Source organism: Cyprinodon tularosa, unplaced genomic scaffold, assembly GCF_016077235.1.
Source record: "Cyprinodon tularosa strain WSP-4 unplaced genomic scaffold, ASM1607723v1 ctg634, whole genome shotgun sequence".
Taxonomy (NCBI): domain Eukaryota; kingdom Metazoa; phylum Chordata; class Actinopteri; order Cyprinodontiformes; family Cyprinodontidae; genus Cyprinodon; species Cyprinodon tularosa.
In genome coordinates this window covers 362,990-379,074 of record NW_024039379.1, presented here as the reverse complement: position 1 = coordinate 379,074, position 16,085 = coordinate 362,990, and the positions used below count along the sequence as shown (strand labels likewise).

At 45.4% G+C, this 16,085-nt stretch overlaps 1 protein-coding gene across 1 annotated transcript in view; it reads left to right on the top strand.

The window, feature by feature from the left end:
* Window positions 1-16,085, top strand: part of LOC119798721 (spectrin beta chain, non-erythrocytic 1) — a 141,264-nt gene that overhangs the window by 20,204 nt on the left and 104,975 nt on the right. Inside the window, exon 2 of the mRNA XM_038308294.1 lies at window positions 9,420-9,706. Coding sequence (XP_038164222.1) covers window positions 9,559-9,706 — 148 coding nt within the window. The 5' untranslated portion in view covers window positions 9,420-9,558. The remainder of the gene's footprint in view (window positions 1-9,419; window positions 9,707-16,085) is intronic.

Below are 16,085 nucleotides of genomic sequence, written 5' to 3'. Positions count from 1 at the left end.
GAAACAGAGAGTCAGGAGCTCCTCCTCAGCCTCTAAGCCTCTGGTTCTGCTGGTCTTGGGTCAGATTTCTGCTCCTGCTGCTGTCCTACATGGCTCAGTGTGGCCTAGTTAAAGCTGCAGCGAGGCAGTGATGGATGATCTCTCCCTCTCCGACCCACTTCTCCAGAACCAGCGCTATATCAGCGTGTAACCTCCTTAAAGCGCGCCGCGCTGAAGGCTGAGGTGACCTCTGTCAGAGCTGAAGGTTGAACTGGTTCTGATTAGTTTAGCTTCCGCCTGCAGTCATGCAGCCGCAGCTCAGGGCGGTTCTGATGGGTCTGCTGATGACATCATCTGAAGTTTGGATCCAGCTGCTGCTGCTAACCAGAAGATTTATGAGAACTCCTCATCCTCAGGATGTCTGAGGGAGAAGCACGGTGGAGGCTGTGTCATGCTTAGTTTAAAGGAAAAGTTCAGTCATATTCAGAATTCAAACTTCTGAAAGTTCTTTAAATCTGAAATGATTCCATCCTGTTCAATAAATGATCAGTGTTTTTAATTCAGAGTAATTTTCATGTGAATGTGCTTTACTGGAGGCATCCATGTTTGTCAAAGAACACTACTGCCACCTACTGGTTAGTGACATTGTCACGGTGCGGTATCGGCTGTTGATCAAGTCCCAGTGCTGTATCTGGTGTTTGTCACAACGCGCTATTATCCAAGTCATCTTGAAAACATTCTTCTTCCAAATGTTGGCTACATATTACGGGTTTTTTCTCTGACCAGAAGTTCGATGGCAAATCCTCCCTCTTCAAGTTGGCGATCCAACGACCAACCCGTCCGTGGAGGATCAGGAATCAGAAAGGTGGAATAACTCTTTTTTTCACTTTTACCCGATGTATTCCAGCATCCAGCTGCCATGCACGTGGGCATTGTCAGTTTCACTATAGCTCTGGTGAATTTCAATGGTGAAGTCCTCTGGAAATCTTCAATAATTGTTGTTGATTGCAGATGTGTCTAGTAGTTCCCATTGATTTAGCTTGTAAAGCGGGGAGAATGGCGCTAGGCTTACCGCAGCGTGACGTCACTGCTGGAAGATGGCAGGAGGGAGGAGCTACTATATTTGGGGAAAAATGGCCGCTCCCAGACTCAGTGATCACGACGAAAATTATTTTTATTTTTTTACTGATTAACGCTAAATTCATTAAATCACTACTAACGCATTAGTCCATCCATCCATTTTCCTACACTTATCCGGGGCCGGGTCACAGAGGCAGCAGTCTAAGCAGAGAAGCTCAGACTTACTGATCCACTCACACCTAATCCATCTGCTCCCCGAGGCATCACCAACCCAGCTCAGAGACATAGTCCCTCCACCATGTCCTGGTCCTTCCACCAGGCCTCCTCCCAATGGTGTCTGGAACACCTCCTGATGTAGGCGACCAGGAGGCATCAGCAACAGAAGCGCTAACCTCCTCAGCTGGCTCCTTTTGATGTGGAGGAGCAGCGACTCTACTCCAGCTCCTCCCGGGTAACTGAGCCCCTCACCCGATCTGGAAGGGTGCGCCCAGCCTCCCTGCGAAGGAAACTCATTTTGGACGTTTGTATTTACGGTCATGTCCGTTTGGTCATTACCCAGATCTCATGACATCAATTGCTAAATCAAGAGCTTTGCCCCTAGACTCAGCTTCCCTCTTCACCACGATAGTCTGAAACAGTGACCGCATCACTGCCGACGCCGCTCCATCCGTCCCTCATTGTTGAACAAGACCCTGAGATACTTGAACTCCTCCAGTTGAGACAAGGATTCTCCACCGACCTAAAGAGGAGAGTCCACCTCTCTCTGGTGGAGAAACATGGCCTCGGCTTTGGAGGCGCCGATCCTCATTTCATTAGTACTCGTACTCGTCGTCTCCCGCTTTATCCAGAACCGGGTCGCGGGGGCAGCAGACTAAGCAGAGACTCCCAGACTTCCCTCTCCGCAGACACCTCCTCCAGCTCTGCTGGGGGAAGCCCTAGGCGCTCCCAGGCCAGCCGAGAGACATAGTCTCTCCAGCGTGTCCTGGGTCGTCCCCTGGGCCTCCTCCCGATGGGACGTGCCTGGAACACCTCCCGAGGGAGGCGTCCAGGGGGCATCCGAAGAAGATGTCCGAGCCACCTCAACTGACTCCTCTCGATGTGGAGGAGCAGCGGCTCTACTCTGAGCCTCTCCCGAATGACCGAGCTCCTCCCCCTATCTCTAAGGGAGAGCCCAGCCACCCTGCGGAGGAAGCTCATTTCAGCCGCTTGGATCCGGGATCTCGTTCTTTCGGTCATGATCCAGATTTCATGACCGTAGGTGAGGGTAGGAACGAAGACCGACCATTTTATTAGTTTTAGGTATAAATAAAGATTGATTATTCCTCGCTGACCAGACTTCTCCTTTAACCAGCAGTGGAGGACATCGAACCTGATGAGTTTTCTCATTATTTGATTCCTTATGGAACAAATGGAAAACATTTCTTTGCTCGGTTTAAAGCTTTAGATAATCTTACAGACTGATCTTTTTCTTTTCATTCTACAATTTCTGTTTTCTGGATGTTTTTTTTTGGGTTTTTAGTTCTAGTTGTGATCCGTCTGGATTCTCTAAAGTCCTGATAAACTTTCCTTTATCTGCCTTTATCTCTTCCTCCTCAGTCTGGGTTTGTTTCTAACAGTTAAACTCTCTGATGTCTGTCATGTGCGGCTGCATTAAATCAGCAGCAGGTCCAGTTGGAGCTGGATCTGTCTTTAAATCCAGTTTCTGTGTTGGGATGGAGCTGCTGTCCAGCATGACCACCTCCTGCTTTAAAATGGCCCCTTGTTGCCAAGGAAACACTTTGCTGAGCGACTCATCGGTCCTGCAGGTCGTTTCTCCTGCAGCCCTGATGTTCTGAGCTCCGCTGTGAGCGGTGCCGGGTCCGTGCGGCGCGTGGGAGTGACGCTCCATGAATGCTGAGATCAGGGTGTCATAGCGAGCAGCAGGCAGCTCGTCCTGCGTGGGAGTCTGAACGAGGCGCTGCGGTTGCCATGGCGAACAACTGATGCTTGAAATGTTAAAAATGTCAGAGGCTGGAAAATGACAGCGGGTCTGTTTTCCATCAGAGCAGAACCTGCTGGAGTTCTCTGGGTGGTTCTGGACGTTCCTCTATCCCAGCGGAATGTTCTGGTTTGATTAGAATCAGAGGATTTAAACTTGTTTGTTTTCAGCTCAGACCAAAAATATGGATGTTAGAAAGGCTTAAAACCAGAAAGAAAAGCTGTGCAAATGTTATTTTGTCTTTTTAAAAGTCAGCATCAGCTGATTTATCAGGCGTTCCGAGGCGTTCCGGCCTCTCCTTCCAGTTTGGCTCCAGCCTCAGTTAAAGTTCTCCTCCAGTCGAGTCTTTGTGTCGCTGTCAGCGGCCTGATGAGTCGGTTCGGCCCCAGTGAATGCTGGGACAGCCGTATCCATGGAGACCTGTCTTTTTACAGGAACATGTCTGCTTTCATTCAGACACTGACAGAAAAACGAGACGGGATCAGTGAGAGGCGGTCAGCTGACCGACTCTCCGGTTGCTGGAAGAGTTGTGATGGTAACTTGGAACAAAGCGGCTTTAATCAGGATTCCTGCTGCAGAGAAGGTGTAAACACACTGAACTGGTTCAGGATTTATGGAAACAATAACCGGTCAGTCAGGGGAGGGCGTGTCTCTGTCCCTCTGGCTCTATGGCCATCAGCTGATCCTGGAGATCTATCGTCTATCTGAAGCTATAAGGAGGAACTGGTTGGATTCTGGTTCTGATGTGGATTTGGTTGATCCATCCTCTGACTGGGTTTTATGTTTGGTTTCTTCTTGTTTCTCTGCAGGAAGTGAATCTTCTAAGGTTTTTTTATCTTTATGAACATTTTTAGCCACAAGCTGCTTGTATGTAGAACATCGTTTTTGTGCGAATGTGCAGAAATAACTCCAACAGACAGATGCCTCTAAAGCTGCGTGTCAATCGATCGTCCAGGGAGGGAGGAAGATGAGGAGGGAGGAAGATGAGGAGGAGGTCTGGTTAAACAGGAGGTGTTGGAGGGAGGTGGGAGGAGGACGTGGGAGGAAATAAAAGCTGCCTTTGATCAGACAGAAAAAAGCTCTGATTGGAATAAAACCCGGCTAGGAAATAGGAACAGGGTCGGATCTCTGCTTTCTGGTTGTCATGGTGAGGCTCTGAAGCATGATGGGAAATGTAGGATAGGCAGCTAATATACGCAACGGTTGGAATCAGAATCCTTTCCTTTCCCATTGAGTTGCGTCCCAGTGTTCACGGGGATGGACGTCTGTGTCTTCAGCAGGCGTAGAGCTAACAGAACTGGCAGCGTTGCGAGGCAAGGGCTCAAACATGTACGGCTGGAAGCCTTCTACACCAAACCAAGCTTCTGCCGCCCTGGCGTCCTCTTCCACAACATCTTCGTCCCCGCTTTCCTCCTCTAAATAAAAAATGGATGACGGAGGAGACTCATCCACGACCTCCGACACTAAACTCTCCTCCTCTTGCATGTTTCCGCTGTCCATAGCGTTCCTTGACAGCGTCGTTTCTAAGTCACCAATTCAGTGCTACTTGGTCCCAATGGAATTTCCCATTGGGTACCTGCTAGCACTAAGATGCTAACTGGTTAGCAATTTAGTGCTACTTGGTCCCAATGGAATTTCCCATTGGGAACCTGCTAGCACTAAGATGCTAACTGGTTAGCAATTTAGTGCTACTTGGTCCCAATGGAATTTCCCATTGGGAACCTACTAGCACTAAGTTGCTAACTGGTTAGCAAGATGCTTCCGACAAACCGGCCACAACCAAACTTGCTTGCGAAAATTCGCTACAACAATCCCGCCCCCTTGATAAACGACCAATCACATTCACTTTATTCACTCGTGTAAAGTCGGGCACCACTGGGAGAATTAGGAAAGGCAACGGTTGGAACAGCTGCCTCCCTACGACTTTAAAATGTAGAAACTTGCCGGTAGAATATGTTCTCTTTTATTATCAATTCTATCACCAATAGAAATAATTCCAGTGATTAAAGAGAGGGAATGTACATTATTTTTAGATATACAGAATATTAATAAAATGTAAATAAATGCCTAGAAATATATTTTTTAGAATGACCGACAGCTATCAGCCCTATTGTAAACCTCTGGGTAAATTAGAATAAATATTGATCTGAATCTAACAGGTAACTGAATAATTGGAGCTTAAATAGATTTATTATCGACTTTAAGACCGAATCACCTGATTTAAAACCTGATCTGAAACGGCGTCTCCTTTTCTGATCTGATTGATCATAGAGAGATGGCAGATAGAAGTTAACATCCTCTAGGATCTCAGTAATGGGGCGGGTCGCCTTCTGCTCCAGCTATAATCTGCATTAAACGGACACATTCTGCAGGAGAAACATCATCAGGTTCTAGTTTAGTTAGATCTATTTTCTGCTCTAACTGCTCCTCCTCTGGTTGAACCTTGAACCCAGAGATGATGATGATGATGACTGCAGCCTTTTCTCTGTCTCCTTCATCTCGTCTGGTTCCTGTTTTTACGGATCAGAACCACCTTCCTCTGTCCCTCTGCACACCGTCCTTCGTTTCAGTCCCATTCAGGGCAGCCAATGATGTCGTCATTTCTTTAAATCCGTCTCTGTTCTCCTTCCTGCAGCGGCACACTTTACCAACCGGCTCTGTTGTCATGGTGCCATCATCAGAGCGCGTCTGTGTGTGTTTTCCGGCTGAGTGCTCATGGCATTGGCTCGTCGGTGGCAACACAAACACAGTCAGCGTATTTTTAGCGTAGCAACACCAGCAGCTCCGTACTGACTGGTTGCTGAGCGGGGAGTGGGAGGCAGCCCACCAGCTCTCCCAGTTTGGTTCAGGGGTCACTTCCTGCTCCTCTGATTGGAGGGTTTAACCATCAGGGGGCGGGGCTACAGGTGCGGATTGGGACGTCACTAAGATGATTTAAGCTTCAGATTCAAACGGATCATCTGGATCCATTAGAACCCTGAATGTTTGCATCAGGGGTTAATCACCTAGATCTGAATTAAACCAACCGTCAGTTAAGCTCAGTTTAAGCCAGATTCTGCTTTATTAGCCCAGATTGATCAAACTAACAATCAATCTGACTTTAATCTCTCTTTAATCACATCTGATTGGAGCAAACTGGGATCAGATCCTCTGAGTCCAAAAACAATAAGATGAACACATGAATGAGTCGATAATGGAGAAAAAAAACATTAAAATATGATGTAGGGCCGCAGATAATTAATCCTTTATTAATCGGAGAGTAAAAGGTTAAATAAATAGGATTTTTTACAGAATGAAAGTGAAAATAAAACTTTTCCAATTGAGAGTTCTGGATAGAGATTGACAATGTGAGAAAATGTTTTATTTATCTTAAATCCAAAATATTTATAAATCTTCTTAGTTTTTTTAAAAAAAATTTTATTCTGATCTAATTCCTGCTCTAAGTGGTTCACTCTGTCAGCTAAACGTGTGTTTTAGAGTATCTATACTCCAGTTAACGATTTATCTTGTACTGGATTAGGTTATGATTAGTCCAATAATCGATTAATCAGGATTCGTCTGATTAATTGTTTCAGGCCCAATATGATGTAAAACATGCAGAAATTATTCTAGAGGAAACAAAAAATATATAGTTGATCAAACATGATTTTTCTTTTTATTTCTTAAAGTGAAATTTAATCTAAAATCTGCTTTTACGAAACATTCCTTTAGTTTATTTCTATTATTATTTCATGTGGTTATTCAGTTAAATGTAAAAAAAGAAGTCTGAGCTCTGCTGCCCTTCATTAGTCACACAGCAGGGGTCCACAGAGGCACTGCATGGGGGTCACAAATGTTTTTAGACCTTTATTTCAATTATTTCCACTAATTGAAATGTCTTTAAATCCACATTAACATGACTTCAACACACTGTAGTAAACAGATTAATGGAGGCAGAAGATGTCTTTCAGTCATCAATGCTCACATTCAGAGACACACAGGAGCTCTTTCAAGCTTGGCACCGTTTCATTCACAACACCTGTCCCATCAACCAGGAATCAGAAATACTTTAATAATCCCAGGGAGGGATTACTTTAGTTACATTACTCCACCTGTAATAGAGTGACTATAGGACCAGTTTGATAGAACACTATTTCTACAATATATATAATTAAGGGGTCCCGCTCCATCGCCATCAGTTTGGGGTCCGTGGCCTGGAAAACGTTGAAGACCCCTAATCTAAATGATGCTCATTCGTTATAAAGCAGCTTATTATTCTGGTTCTTTACAAACTGGACTCTCAGGCTGTCGTCTTGTTCTGGAAACCAGCCCTGATGGTCGACCTCCTCCTCAGGTCTGACCTGAGATCAGCCGCCATGCTCCTGTTTGCTGACTGCAGGCTGTGCCGGTGGCGTGGCGTGGAGTCGAGCTGCTGATCCTCTGGTTTCCTTCCAGGATCCATCAGAACGTCTGCAGCCCAGCAGCAGATTAATCCCTCTGATCCAAACTGAAACTGTTTCTGTGAAACAGAACCAGAGCTGAACGCTGATCATCAGTTCGATTAGGAGAACATTAGATTGATCTAATGTGGATCTGCAGGACGGGTTCTGCTCTCTTTTACATTTATGTATTTATTAAATGTTTTTAAATGAAGCAGAAGCATCAGACACACAGATCCCTGCAGCTGCAGCTCTGCATGCTGCTTTTATCCAACTACAGGAAATTCTCACCTTTTCACCATCAGGTTAAAAACCAGGATGATTGAAGGTTTGAATAAAAAACATCAGATGTTGCTGCTTCTGTCCTGCTTTGTGTTTTTCATGGTAGAAGTCAGCATTGGTTTATTTGAGCTGTGAGGTGCTGTAATGACATGGAATCACCAGGAGGGGGCAGTGTTGTTACAGCATTGAGAAGCTGTGATAGTCTGCAGCCAATCACAGAGCAGGGCTGCAGTCACATGACCTAAGCTTTGGAAAGATGTTGAGCTGAAGCTCTGATTCAGGGAAAGTTCAGAAAGTTTGATGTAGAATTAAAGTTTAGGATTAAAAACAGGAATTTAATGATTTTGATTGTAAACATATCTAACATGAAGCATTAAAAGTGTAATTCCAGCTGAACTCAGGCAAATGGTTCCTCCTCTGCTTGTTGATTCTTTTCAGTTTTCTTCTTTTGATCCAGGTTTAGTTTTTATAGCTGGTTTAAATTAAAAACCTCAACCAGCAGCTTATTGAAGCTGTTTCTGCTCCTCTGAATCCATCAGCCTCTCAGATCATGGTGGAGCGTTTCTGGTTAATTCAGGTTCCTGTTCAGCATCTGAAGGCTTCAGAACAGCTTCAGGTTTGGACTTTTAGGCCAAACGTTTGTTTTTCATTTCTTCTGCTGTGTTTGGAATGATTGTTCTGTTCATCCAGCCTTGTAGAAAAACCTTTATACTGTTGAATGATTAAAGATGACCTTACCGGGCCCAGATAATTACCCCTCCACCACTGTGCTCCACCGTTGATAGGAGGCGTTTTTGCTGATCTCCTCTCTGGTTTTCTGCTTCTGTTTATAATGTCCATCATCTCTTTTTGATAAAGCTTCTAGTTAGAGTGGCTCAGGTTATCCTGAGCTATCTCTATAGTTCTGCTGCTATAGGCTTAGACTGCTGGAGGACATAGGGACCCCTTTTTCATCATTCTGCTTCATTCTATCTCTATTCTCCCACTCTGCAGAATCTGTTAGTTCAATCTCTAACGTTCTGCTCTCTCTGCTTTTTCTCATAGTAGCTTCATCTGGTCTGTTCCTGTTTGGCTGTGACTCCATCCTGGAGAGAAATATCAGCTGTGCTGCTGCCATCAACACCTTTGTTTCTAGATGCTGGAGCTTGGCCTGTTTTCCAGTGTAGTCCTGTTTCTCTGACTGTGACTAACTGGATGTGCTCTCTTCATCCTCTGACATGGGAGCTGGCTCGGAGCTCGTCTGCCTGGCTGTGTGTTTCCTGGACGGGGCCGCCTGTGGAGCTGGTTGACAGTTGCCTTTTGTATCTATGCTTCTTTTTCTATGTCTGCTTCTGTCTCCTTGAACCCCAGTGGGCCTCAGCAGATGGCCGCTCACACTAAGCCTGGTTCTGCTGGAGGTTTCTTCCTGTTCAAAGGGAGTTTTTCCTCTCCACTGTCGCTACAAGCATGCTTAGTGTGAGGGATTGCTGAAGAGTCAATGAGTCGATGCAATCAGCTGGTTTTCCTTAGATAGAAAACTTTGAATCAATCTGACTGGATGATCTGGTTGAACTGGAAAGTGACCTGAGATGACATGATGTGAATTGGCGCTATAGAAATAAACTGAATAGAATTAAACCCTTTCTTTTGTCTGACAGGCATCTGTTCCCGCCTCACTGACCGTCTGCTCTGGATCTTTGCAGGTTTCCTCCAGTTTCTCGGCCTGCCAGTCAGAGCCGCTCTCAGGGAGAGCGAGGGTCCCGCTGATCCCTGCAGCAGGCAACGGGTGGGTGGAGCGACAAGCGGCAGCATCGGCGGGGGCGGAGTCACGGCGAGGTCATCATGACGTCGGTGGCGGCGGACTACGACCACATGGAGATCCAGCAGCAGTACAGCGACGGCGTCAACAACCGCTGGGACGCCGACGACTGGGACAATGAGAACAGCTCGGCGCGGCTGTTCGAGCGCTCCCGCATCAAAGCTCTGGCAGGTAGGACTGCTCTGCTGTGATTGGTTGAACTGGATCACCTGAGTCGCATCACTCTGAGGAAAACGTTTCAAACCTTCTCTCTGATCATGAGGTCTGTTTGGAGCGAGGGAAGGTTATAAGACGAGGAGGAGGTTATTTTCCAGCTGCTTCAGGATTTATATCTTAGCCTGGAATTTGATGCAAAATGAAGGAGATTTTGAAGCAGAATCGAGTTAAAAAGTTTGATTTGTGGCTGCAGGAAACCCTGTTATGGTGAAGTTAATGATCTACTGAAGCTCCTCGGTTTGTTTTTATTGGAAATAAATCAGCGAATAAAAGAAAACGAAACTAAACTGCAACCAAATATGGTTTTAATCATTTAGCCTCTATTGGTTTATATAGTTTGGAGCTTTTTCTCCTTCCTGGTTGCTCAGAGCTGAAACCAGCTACCAGCCCCCGGCACGGTGGTGGCGCTGTTTAATAGTGGTCCTGAGGGAAGACTGTTTTTTTTCCTTTCTTTGAAACAAACTCATCCAGCTCTTCCTCCTTAGACAAGCTTCATCTCTTTGTAGAAGTTATAAACAGTTTTGAGGTAGGTGGCGCTAATGAGCCTCCTTAACGAGCCTCAGTTGAGAGGAGATGCAGGAGTTCAATTAATCCTCATCTTTAAATTAGTCTCAGGAGAAAATTATTTCATAAATCATCAGAAAGTTCACAACCTGATTTACAGTAAAGGCATTAAATGAGTTGTTTTATAGAAACTCAGCTTTTAATCAGGGCTGGGTTATTTATTGCATTTGCGATATAATTGAAAAAACACTATTTTCACAATCGCAGAGGCGCTCGGTTTTAGTCACAATACATTTAACAACATTAAGATAAATTCTGGTAAGTACATTTCTCCCTCCGGCCTTTAGGTGGCGATAATATGCTACAAATGTTGCAACAACGCAGAACGGAAGAGACATTTACAGGAAGTAGGAACTTTTTAACACAAAGTTTACAGTAAAGTCCTGCAACAACGTCAAGAAAAAAACGGAAACCTTCCAGTGAAACATCTATGTATTTATGCTTAGTGTGAAGAGGAATCGCAATAAAATCACAATATTGGTTGAAATTAATCGCAATTTAGTTTTTTGGTAAATACTTTCATCCCTACTTTTCATACAGTTATTGTTTTTTTTAAAGGAGAAGTTTGAGGAATAACCAACGGATCATTATTTGATCGTTTGCGGGAGCGGCCATTTTTGCCCAAATATAGTAGCCCCTCCCTCCTGCCATCTTCCAGCAGTGACGTCACGGTGCGTTAAGCCTAGCGCCATTCTCCCCGCTTTCCAAGCTAAATCAATGGGAACTACTAGACACATCTGCAATCAACAACAATTATTGAAGATTTCCAGAGGACTTCACCATTGAAATTCCCCAGAGCTATAGTGAAACTGACAATGCCCACGTGCATGGCAGCTGGATGCTGGAATACATCGGGTAAAAGTGAAAAAAAGAGTTATTCCACCTTTCTGATTCCTGATCCTCCACGGACGGGTTGGTCGTTGGATCGCCAACTTGAAGAGGGAGGATTTGCCATCGAACTTCTGGCCAGAGAATTCGGAATATGAACTAACTTTTTCTTTTTTAGTGAATAAATGATTTCAGATCTTGAGCTCAATGGTGACCATTTTCCCCAGTTAATCCCTCCTTATAAGACCGTCAGGTTTATTAATAATGAAACAGTTTCAGTGATCTTTGCATCATCATCATCATCATCATCATCATAATAGTTGTTCCATCAGGAACAATAATTTGTTCATCAGTCTAATGCAGATCACGGGACGCTTGCTGCTGCTTGTTGCTCACATGCTCCCCCCCTCTGTGTGTGTGTGTGTGTGGTGGGGCAGTACTGCTATAATGTTCCTGCTGCTGTTTTTACCCTCATGGCCACCTCCTCCTGAAGCCTCCTGCTCCTCTAAATAATTCACGCCCTGTGGTGTTAAATATGCAGGAGAAGCCTGGCCGCCTGTTTACTGGTTACAGGTCGGGGGGGCGGAGCCTCGCCTCAACAGGAAATGTCCCATTCTGCTGTTTAAACTTATTATCTGGAACAAGCAACGTTAGAAAACCTATAAACTGGGTCAAAGTGTGCGGCTGTGGGAATGACCTGTCTCTGCCAGCAGAACTTAGAGCAGCAGCTGCTGATTGGAGCCTTCAGGACGTCATAGATGTTAGAAACCACTTTCCAGTTCACCAGATCATCCAGTCAGATTGATTCAAAGGTTCTATCTAAGAAAATCCAGCTGACTGCATCGACTCATTGACTCTTCAGCAATCCCTCACACTAAGCATGCTTGTAGCGACAGTGGAGAGGAAAAACTCCCTTTGAACAGGAAGAAACCTCCAGCAGAACCAGGCTCAGTGTGAGCGGCTATCTGCCGCTTGGATCATCGGAGCTCAGGTGTGTCAGACAGCTGCTGGAACAGCAGAACCTTTTAGGTTCCAGATGTTGACATTTTTTCTTGGCTCATATTTGGGCTGAAGCTCATCCTCCTTCCTGAAGTGTTCAACAGCCTGGAGTTTATCCATCACTCCTGATTCCTCTAATAGATTCCCACCAGCAGAGATCTGCTCCTCCATAAACCCACTGATGGTCAAACTGTAGCTGACTGAGCTTGCGTTGATTTCTCCCTCTGCAGGCGTGATTTACATTGTTACACAAATGTGTCAATCAATGAAATATACAATAAAATCAGTGTAAACAAAACAATATAAAACTATATAAGGAAACTACATGCAAATGTTATAAAGGTATAAAAGTGATATGATGAAGTCGAGTCAAAGTTTAGTTTACAGCAAGTCTTCTGTGTTTATCTCGTTAACCAGCTAAACGATCTCAGATCAGATGTTTCTGCAGGAGCTTCACAGCTTTCCCCACATGTGACAAACATCTGCATCCATCCAGCTGCTCCAACAGGAGGTGTTCGGACTCAGTCCTTTAGAAGTTTTGTAAAATCGGACCTTTGTAGTGACCTGTCAGACGGGATGCTTCCAGGTGGTTTGCTGTAAACAAAGACAAACCTTCACTCTTCTTCTCTCTGGGTTTAGACTTATTCGTTTTTACAGAAGGCAGCAACACAGTGATAATAAACCTTTAGAGGATGAGTACCTGACTGCTGTTCATCATCGCTATGGTTACCAATAGAAACCTCTCAGCTCATCCCAGCAGCAGCGATTGGACCTGATGGCGTCTGCAGCTCCGCGCTGCACTCATTCAAACCTCCAACGCCTGAAAGCTGATGCTGAGAAGAGAACGTTTCCTGTTCCCTCAGTGTGAGTGAAGGAGCTCCATATGATAGCCTGAGCAACACTAAACCGCCGGTCGCCACGGATATGCAGCCTGATCCACTTCCACTCAGAGTGGGCTCAGTGTGGGAGGCAAAGCTGCTGCTCAGAGTTTCTCTTTGCTCTCGGCTCAGAAATCAGAGGATGGATCTTCTCTGCTCCTCCACAGATAAAGCAAAGGTCCAAATGTCTCCTCAATCCTCGGTTCTACAGAGGGAGGCTGGATGTCCACAACCTTCTGCATAAACCAATAAAGACCAAATATGGAGACCAGAATCAGACCGTTTGGTCCATTCGGTTCCTGTAGTGAAGAAATATCAGATCTGATTAAACCTTGATGTTAAGATTCAACCATTAGCTTAAAAAATAGTAAAAGAAAAAAGAGAAAACACACAATGGTCGACTGGGGTTCAAAAAGACAGAGGCAGACATAGAAAAAGAAGCCTAGATACAAAAGGCAACCAGCTCCACAGGCGGCCCCGTCCAGGAAACACACAGCCAGGCAGACGAGCTCCGAGCCAGCTCCCATGTCAGAGGATGAAGAGAGCACATCCAGTTAGTCACAGTCAGAGAAACAGGACTACACTGGAAAACAATCTATAAATAAGTAAAAATGTTTTAGCGTTAATTTGAGTAGGTAAATGAGATAGTTTGCCAATGGAATTAGTATTTTTACTCTTAAAATAAGATATTTAGATAAACTTCAAATAAGACAATGCAATTGTGTTTTCCTATTTTAAATGTAAAATTGTTGTAAAACGCTGCTTCTGCTTTTTTAGATGTGGTTCTGGAAAAACAAAACTCCATGTTACTTAGCATATCAATGACGCCAAAACTGAGCATTCAGTTGATCATGTGAACTAACATTGGAAACATCCGGACATGTCAGAGGATGAAGAGAGCACATCCAGTTAGTCACAGTCAGAGAAACAGGACTACACTGGAAAACAGGCCAAGCTCCAACATCTAGAAACAAAGGTGTTGATGGCAGCAGCACAGCTGATATTTCTCTCCAGGATGGAGTCACAGCCAAACAGGAACAGACCAGATGAAGCTACTATGAGAAAAAGCAGAGAGAGCAGAACGTTAGAGATTGAACTAACAGATTCTGCAGAGTGGGAGAATAGAGATAGAATGAAGCAGAATGATGAAAAAGGGGTCCCTATGTCCTCCAGCAGTCTAAGCCTATAGCAGCAGAACTATAGAGATAGATCAGGATAACCTGAAGCTGGATTTTACTGGACCTGAGTCTGGTCTGAAACGAGCAGATAAGGAATGACTGGCGGGTCCATGGAGAGAAAGGTCCGGACCACATGGTCAGTGATACTTTCAGTCTATGATCGGAGCGCTGAGGGAGGTTCAACTGGAGCATCTCAAGCTCGAAGGAAGATAATTAGAGCCAGAACCGGTCTGGTCCCCCACAGAGAAACGGAGGAGACTGTGTGTCACTTCCTGTCTGGGGAACCTCTTTGGAATGCTGGGAATGTTGGTGCAGATGTTCCTGCTGGAGTTTTAGGAGAAAGTGAAAGTTAATGCAGCAGAAAGAGGATTTGTTCCTCTCTCAGCTGCATGTTTTGTCCTTTCTTTGTTCGTTTTCTGCAGTTTTATCTCCGTTCTTCCACCTTCCTGCCTGCTTTGTCCTCACTTCTCCTTTTGTTGCAGTCACGAAGGCTCTTATCTGCTCACAGATAGACTTTACAGCTCGCCCACAGGCCAACAACTCTCAGATAAGATAAACTCTGTTTTCATTTTCTAGTTTTGTTTCCTCATCAAACTTTGAATTTCTTTAAGATAAACAGAAGGAGCGCAAAGCAACAGAACAGGTACATGCTGCTGCAGTGGGTCCAAAGTGGTTCTGGGAACCAGAACTCTGTCCAGTTTAAACCAGGATGGGCCTGATGTCCAGGGGTGGACAGGAAACCTTGTTCATCAGCTCTGATTAGTGCATCGTGACGCCGCGGCCTCCCAGGAATGTGGCCGTAGGCTCCCGAGGCCGAGGCGGCGTGCCGGTGTGAAATTCGGCGTATCCATGACGGATGTTTGACTCGTGAACTCATCGCTGGGTTTAGAGATCGGGGCTGCAGGCTGCAGTACCAGGACATGCGACTGGCTCGAATCACTCCCGCTCTATGAAGGGTGCGTTTGGTTCTGCGGCGGCGCCGCCCTGAAGGGCTGAGCCACGAGGAAACCAGATGACTGCAGGAAAGTCAGCGTGACGCCGGCAGAACAGAGAGCGCTCTGAGGAAGAGGAAGGCTGAGAGGAAGAGCTGAAATGTTTGCTCCATCTGTTTTCTGTTTATTATGAGCTGACCTTTGACCCAGCTCTGCTGACACCATGGGGGGGGGGGGTTGGTGGAGCCTCCTGAAGCTGCAGATGTTTTATATTCTGATCCGTTTATCATCCTTGATGAAGATGATACTAATGTTCCTATCAGGGCTGTAAACCAATCATATAGAACCTTCCTGCTGAGACCAGATTAACTGGTTCAGGGTCATGACCTTTAACCTTTAACCTCGCCTTCTCTGTTCCTGTTTGGCTGTGACTCCATCCTGGAGAGAAATATCAGCTGTGCTGCTGCCATCAACACCTTTGTTTCTAGATGTTGGAGCTTGGCCTGTTTTCCAGTGTAGTCCTGTTTCTCTGACTGTGACTAACTGGATGTGCTCTCTTCATCCTCTGGCATGGGAGCTGGCTCGGAGCTCGTCTGCCTGGCTGTGTGTTTCCTGGACGGGGCCGCCTGTGGAGCTGGTTGACAGTTGCCTTTTGTATCTATGCTTCTTTTTCTATGTCTGCTTCTGTCTCCTTGAACCCCAGTGGGCCTCAGCAGATGGCCGCTCACACTGAGCCTGGTTCTGCTGGAGGTTTCTTCCTGTTCAAAGGGAGTTTTTCCTCTCCACTGTCGCTACAAGCATGCTTAGTGTGAGGGATTGCTGAAGAGTCAATGAGTCGATGCAATCAGCTGGTTTTCCTTTGATAGAAAACTTTGAATCAATCTGACTGGATGATCTGGTGAACTGGAAAGTGACCTGAGATGACATGATGTGAATTGGAGCTATAGAAATAAAC